The following is a 7,639-nucleotide window of genomic DNA, read 5'->3' as shown; positions in this document are numbered from 1 at the left end:
TCAAAGCCCGCAGTCTTTCCTCTTCCTCCCCGCTGCTCATCCCCGAAACAGCCCTTCTAGGTTGTTTTTCACGCAGGCCGACCCTGAGGCTGGAGCGGGAACAGCAGGACCCCTCGGCCGCCAGCACCCCAGCCTCCCTCCCCACCCCACCCCACCCCCGACCCCACGCAGGCTGCTCGGTCGGACTCGGGCGCTCATGGCTGGCCGGCGGCCGCTCCTCACCGCGACGGCTCCCGGTGCACGGACAATCCCAGCCCCATGCTCGGCGACTTACCTCGCGCAGCAGGTGCTCCAGTTGCGGCTCGGCCCAGGCGACCAGGGTGTCCGGCGACCACGCGCGCCACAGCAGCTCCCGCTCTTCCTTGAGCGCCGCCACCCGGCCCTGCAGCGCGGCAGCCTGGACACCCAGCAGCAGGCAGGCGACCACCGAGCCGGCAGAGAGCAGCAAGCACAGCGCGCTCACCGCCCAGGCCCCGACTCCCATCGCGGGGAGCCCCGCACCGCCGCCGCCCGTCCAGTAGACCTTCCGCGCGTCGCCGCTGGCGCCTTGGCCTGGACTCATGGTGTGCTCATCGCGGGTTGACTCTCAGAGAGGACGGTGCACAGAGCCGGGGTCGCTGGCTGAGCGTGCTGGAGAGCCCGAGGCACGAGGTCGGCCCGGCACGGGGCTTGGCCTCCGGGCAGCAGCAGCCCGCGGCGCACGCCCCCTTCCCTGCCGCCAACTCCTCCACAGCGGCCACTTTGGGCAGGTTCCTCTATACAAATAGACCCTGCCAGAAAAGGGGCCGGGACCCACCCAGGGGAGGAGCGGCCAGGCCAGCACCGCGCGGCAAGGGGGCGGGGGCAGAAATGGAGCTGGCTCCTCGGAGCCCCACAGCGCGTACCTGGCTGACCCCGCGCGCAGCACGCACCTCCGCCCTCACCTGGACGCCGGGCTGCACCCACTCCCGCGCATGCACCTCTGCGACTCTGCAGCCCGAGTTCCAGCTGCGATCCCAAGAGGTCTGTGGTGCACCCAGAGACTCAGAGCGCCTTCTGCAGCCTACCCCTGGCTGTGGCATCATTCATTTGTTGGGAAAATTCCCCTCGACTTGTGAATTAACCTGACACTTTGAAGTGTCAGAAGTTTTGAAGTACGAAACTTCAAACCCTGTGGAAAACTTAGTGAATCCTTTCTAGATGGTGCCCTAGCGCCGCTTGGTGGTGGAAAGCGACCTCTTGTGCATTCATATTTACAGGTGCAGTCAGGGTCGGGATTGAGCCTAGTGGAAGGATGCCTCTTAGAATATTTAATACTCTCACCATTTATTATGTGCCAGACATGTGGTGCTGGAAAGAAATTGTAAGACCTTGTTCCTGACCTAGAGAAGTCTTTCATTTGAGAAAATTTAGGCTTTAACAAATGCAAAAGATAGGGGGAAAGAACTCCAACTTTTGATGAGCTGATGGCTTAATTCTGTAGTGGAAACACAACCTGGCCAAAAATAATCATCTAGTATGCACCACATTTAACCTATACTGCGATTCTGATGCGAATGTACACCCCAGGGGTAAAGTAGGAAAGCCTGAATGAGAATCAAATGGCCGGAACTGTCTTTTTCAAGAAAGGGGGGCAAGGCTGGAAGTCAAGCACATTCTCTGCTGGCTCAGATTCCTACCAGGCATATTGTATCCTAAAATGGGTCCCACATAACTCTCCCACTAACTCCAGTAATAATCAAATAAAAACAACAGACTTGCTTGGACCTTTGTAATTTGGGCAAATCCACAGCCGTTTTTGAAAACAAGACCTGTTATATCTTCCCACTCTCTGGGTATCTTTGGATTTATTAGCGTCTTTGGATAGGTTACTTATCTCTTAACGCTGTTGAGGACCTTCAGCTGACATATTCCTCCCTAATTCCTGAATTTGGAGGGGAAAGTTACCTCCAAGATTGGAATAAAACAAATGGTTGGCATCTCACCTCTGCAAATTTGTAGCTGTGACCTTAGGTAACTTGGGGTCACAGTTAAGTGGTTATACAGAGATAGGTCTTGCTAAGATCTAGCGTAAGCCCAATAAATTGTCTGAAAAGTACTTGCTCAGCAAACTGGATTGTCTTCTTTGAAAAGAGGCCAACACCATGTTACAAGTTGGCACATCATTCTTGCTACAAACACATAGTTAAATTGCCCATCACCTGTAAAGTATTGTTCACCATATTCCAGAAGCTTCTGTGTATTAAACAAGCCAAGCTCCTTGGTCTCTTTGGCTTCTGCCCTTGCCTACAGCCTCACTATCTGGAATATCCTGCTCTCAGATCTTTGAGCAAGATCCTCCTTCAGGTCAAGGTCCTCAGGTCCTTAAACCTCACTATCTCCAAAAGACCTACCCAGACTGTCCAATCTAAGGAGGCTTCACTCGCAGTCCTCAGAAGGATTACTCAGGAAGATCATTTATCACTGTTTGAAGTTACCTTTTTATTAACAAGACAAAGTTATCCATTTGTCTTGTTCACCCCTGTTTTCTCAAAGAGCAGTACAGGATCTGGCAAATATTTGTCAAGTGAATTAAGGAAAGGCGAAAATATGTTTACTGTCTACAGCTTAATTTAAAAGACAAGGCAGAAAATACTCTATTTTGTAAGCTGGGGTCCTGGAAGGAACAGATGGCATCCTCAGACTGAAGACAGTCTGATTGTAGAGACTGTCTACATGGTGGGGCAGATAAAGTGAAGCCAACAGGGGATGTTGAAGAAGCACTCTGGAGTATAAACAGTGGGAGGCCATTACCATCTCTAGCTACAAGGGGGAGAAGAAGGAACTATGTAGGAACCCTGTGAATGCTCGGAGCTAAACAAAGGTCAGCTCAACAGGATCTGTGGCCTTTGGTCAAGGGATTCCACCTCTGCAAAACCATGGCTTGGAAGGTAAGGAGCTGGGGGATAATCTCTCTCTCCTCTTACTCTCTGATCTGCTGGGCCTCCCACTGACCAAACCTACAGGGCAAGGGAGCCCAGATGATGCAATGCAAAGAAGTCAGCCTCCTAAGGGCAGAGAGCTGAGTCAGAGTGGTGGAGAGCAGATCTGGGGGGTGGGCAGGAATCCACTGCATTCCCTAAGATGCATATAGATTACCAAGGTCAATCTACCTACTGCTGCCTCTGAAATGGCTAACCTGTCAGCGATAGGCACTAGTCCTCAGGGAGACCAACTGGCTACTTGGTGGCAAATCAACTACTTTGGACTCCCTTCATCCCAGAAGGGCCAGCAATTTGTCCCTCACAGGGGTGGATAGCTATATTAGGTATGGGCTTGTCCTCCCTGTTTGCAGAGCCTCAGGCAGCACCACTATCCATACAGATTCCCCATTCCACAGGTCGTGGAGTCCTATATAACAGAGCATCTGACCAGGGAACCCACTTTACAGCAGAGGAAGAGGGGGAGTGAGCCCATGACCATGGAATGCACTGGTTGTATTACATCCTGCACCAGCCAGAAGCAGCCAGCCTCACAGAACACTGGAACTGTCTTTTGAAGGCACAGGTGAAGCACCAACTCAGAGTGTTCAGAGACAATATGTTAAAAGGCTGCAGTGCCATCTTTCAGGATGTGGAATACGCATTAAATGAGGGACCTCGGGCTTCCCTCCTGGTGCAGTGGTTGAGTGTCTGCCTGCCGATGCAGTGGACACGGGATCATTCCCCGCTCTGGGAAGATCCCAAATGCCGCAGAGTGGCTGGGCCCCTGAGCCATGGCTGCTGAGCCTGCGCATCTGGAGCCTGTGCTCCACAATGGGAGAGGCCAAAGCAGTGAGAGGCCTGCGTACCACAAAAAAAAGAGGGACCTCTACATGACACTTTTTTTCCAATAATGCATGGGTCCAGGAACCAAGGGGTAGAAGCAAGAGTAGCTCCACTCACCATCACGTCCCGTGACTCACTGGGGGATTTTGTGCTTGCTGTCCTCACAAAGCTGGGCCCTGCAGGATTGGAGTTCCTACTTCTCAAGAGTGTTATACTTGCAAGGCCACAGAGCAAGGGTCCATTCAACTACAAGCTATGGCTGCCCCCCAGGGCACTTTGAACTCTGTGTCCAGGGACCTGAAGTCTAAGAGTCACCATTTTGGCAGGAGTAACTGACCCTCAACAGTAGGTAGAGGAGGCTGCTTTTATACAGTGGGGACAGGGAGGAATATGCCAGGCACCTTCTGGCACTCCTTTGCCCATCCTAACTGTAAATAGCAAGTGCAGCAACCCAGCCTGATAATTGTCAAGGGCTCAGACTCTTCAGAATAAAAGGGCATTATAAAATATTTTATTAAAAAGGGATTACTTGGGTCAGATAGGGTTGATAACCACTGTATAAGATTATAAATAATGTTGATAATGAAGAGGTTCAGATATATTCAAAATGCTCTGTTTAAGAAGGCAGGGGTACTTAAACTTTTTTTTTTAAATTTCCAACAAAAATGGTTCAAATTAAGATTTAAGTTTTAAAAGGATAAGTTTCAATTACATGAGGAAATTGTTACTTAGAAAAGGCAGTATGATATTGTGGAAAAAGCATCAGGTATTGATGTATAATGCCTAAATTCCAGTTCTGGTTCCACTAATAGCTCACAGCTACTTACTATTTCAGACCCCCAGTTTTCTAGTTTGCAAAATGGATATACCAACAGGGACTAGACTTACTCTATCTGAAACTAGAAAACTACACAAACTATATGAAACGGCAGTTTTCAAGATACTGGACATCAGGCAATGAGGGACAGTGACCCTTGGGAGATGGGGGAAAAATGAAGTGAGCCCAAGGATTGTCCCACCTTACTCTATGGAGAGATGTTTTCAGGCCACAGTGCAGGAAGGGGGACCCAGGCAGAGCCACCCTAAGGTGAAGGAGCTGCAAGTCCAAAGAAGCTGAGGCAGTTAGAATTTGCAGGGTAGAGGACTGGAGAGCAGAGCTGCACACAGAAAGAGAACTCTCCGCCTGAGATCATCACATTTGTGAGGAAACTACTGGGGCCAGGACAGAACCACTCAAAAGGATTAGACTCTAATTAGAGAGGAAGCAATCCCCACAGCCCACAGGCCAGGGATAGCTCTTCTTCCCACCAGCCAGCATGGAAAACCTTATAATTCAGAGGGCATTGGGTAGAGTACTCAAAAGATTTTGCATCAATAGTGAGCATAAACTAGCCCTAGACTAAATGCTGCTCTGGTCCTGCCTAATAAAGCTTAAACCCCAAACCTGAAAAGATCAAAATGATTCAAGTAATTTAATCATGTTCCATAATAAAGTTCAAGTGAATATAAAAATACCCAATAACCAACAAGGTAAAACAAAAAGCCAAAATTACCAGGCACACAAAACAGCAAGAAAATATGACCCATGATAGGAGTAAAAGCAATCAATCAAAACCACCTCAGAATTGAAAGAGATGATAGCATTAGCAGATAAGGATATTAAAGGTTATACCTGTATTCTATATTTTCAAGGAACTAAGAGGAGAGACTGAACATGTTAAGTAGAGACAAAAGATTTTTGTTAAAAGATCTAATCTAGAGGCTAAAATGACAATGTTGAGATGAAAATTAAACTGTATGGGATTAAAGGTAGGTTAGACACAGCAGGAGGTTAACAAAGTTGCAGTAGATGAGACTTCCCTGGTGGCTCAGTGACTAAAAATCCACCTGCCAATGCATGGGACACAGGTTCAAGCCCTAGTCCGGGAAGATCCCACATGCCATGGAGCAACTAAACCCATGCATCCCAACTACTGAGCCTGCACTCTAGAGCCCATGAGGCACAACTACTGCAGCCCATGCACCTAGAGCCCATGCTCTGCAACAAGAGAAGCCACTGCAATGAGTAGCCCAAGCACTGCAACGAAGAGTAGCCCCTGCTCTCGTCAAATAGAGAAAGCCCGTGCACAGCAATGGAGATCCAACACAGCCAAATAAATAAATAAATATTTCTTTAAAAAGGAAAATATAGCAGTAGAAACTATCTAAAATGAAACAGAAGGAAAAAGCTTGAAAAAAAGAAGAAAAAGAACATGTATTATCTCTTTAAAAGATAATAGATGGGGCCTCCCTGGTGGCGCAGTGGTTAAGAGTCCGCCTGCCGATGCAGGGGATACGGGTTCGTGCCCCGGTCTGGGAGGATCCCATATGCCGCGGAGCAGCTGGGCCCGTGAGCCATGGCCGCTGGGCCTGCGCATCCGGAGCCTGTGCTCTGCAACGGGAGAGGCCACAACAGTGAGAGGCCCGCATACCGCAAAAAGAAAAAAAAAAAAAAAAAAAAAAAAAAAGATAATAGATGGCTTAAGGCAAAAATAGCAATGTATTGCAGGGTTTTAACATATGAGTAAGTAAAATGTCTGGCAAAATGGTATAAAGCCCAGGAGGGGAAAATGGTAGTTTACTGTTACAAGATTCTTTTACTGTATGTGACATAGTATAATGTCAATTACAAGCATACTGTGATAAGGATGTATACTACAAACTCTAAAACACATGCTAAACACACACACACACACACACACACACATGGTTTAGCTAATAAAGTAGAATTATGAAAAATACTCTGTTCAAAATAAAGCAGAAAAAGGAAAATGGGAAGAAATGGGAAAAATAGGAAGATGGTAATCTAAACCCCAAAATATCAAAAATCCCATTAAATATAAATGGTCTAAACACAACTAACAGGCAAAGACTGTGGCACATATATACAATGGAATATTACTTAGCCATAAAAAGAAACGAAATTGTGTTATTTGTAGTGAGGTGGATGGACCTAGAGTCTGTCATACAGAGTGAAGTAAGTCAGAAGGAGAAAAGAAATACCATATGCTAACACATATATATGGAATCTAAAAAAAATTTAAAAATGGTCATGAAGAACCTATGGGCAAGATGGGAATAAAGATGCAGACCTACTAGAGAATGGACTTGAGGATATGGGGAGGGGGAAGGGTAAGCTGGGACAGAGTGAGAGAGTGGCATGGACATATATACACTACGAAATGTAAAATAGATAGCTAGTGGGAAGCAGCCACATAGCACAGGGAGATCAGATCAGTGCTTTGTGACCACCTAGAGGGTGGGATAGGGAGGTTGGGAGGGAGGGAGACGCAAGAGGGAAGAGATATGGGGATGTGTGTATATGTATAACTGATTCACTTTGTTATAAAGCAGAAACTAACCAACCATAGTAAAGCAATTATACTCCAATAAAGATGTTTAAAAAATATTGTCAGATTAGATAAAATGCAAGACACAAATATATACTTCCTACATAAAACACTTCATAGATAAATAAATAAATGGATGGAAAAAAGATGTAACATGGTAACATACAAATGGAAATAGTATCTATTTGTGCTCATTTCATATAGTTCCAATAGGAGTAAAACCAAAAGGATAAGAAAATCATTTATAGACTATAGAATACTGTATAAATCAAGAATATAGGGTATAAATCAAGAAATGGTGAAAATAACAGCTACTTTATATAAATTACCTTATTTAATCCTCACAACCACTCTTGGGAAGTTAGGTATTAGTATTTCAACTCATAGATGAGACTACAGAGAATACCTAATTTGTCTACCTATACAGGGAATCCCAGGGTCTAAATTCAATCTGACTCTGCAGGC

The 7,639-nt window shown here is 46.6% G+C and overlaps 1 protein-coding gene across 1 annotated transcript in view; it reads right to left on the bottom strand.

Moving 5' to 3' along the window:
• Window positions 1–569: 569 nt before the first annotated feature.
• LOC132486986 (dual specificity protein kinase CLK4-like) overlaps window positions 570–7,639 on the bottom strand; it is a 49,755-nt gene continuing 42,685 nt past the window's right edge. The window contains exons 14-15 of the mRNA XM_060094528.1: window positions 885–1,004; window positions 570–755 (exon numbers count right to left, since the gene is read on the bottom strand). Of these exons, the coding sequence (XP_059950511.1) occupies window positions 570–755; window positions 885–1,004 (306 nt within the window). The remainder of the gene's footprint in view (window positions 756–884; window positions 1,005–7,639) is intronic.

This window comes from Mesoplodon densirostris, chromosome 3 (assembly GCF_025265405.1).
Source record: "Mesoplodon densirostris isolate mMesDen1 chromosome 3, mMesDen1 primary haplotype, whole genome shotgun sequence".
Taxonomy (NCBI): domain Eukaryota; kingdom Metazoa; phylum Chordata; class Mammalia; order Artiodactyla; family Ziphiidae; genus Mesoplodon; species Mesoplodon densirostris.
The sequence above is the reverse complement of the archived record's forward strand: the minus strand, read 5'-3'. Positions and strand labels throughout refer to the sequence as shown.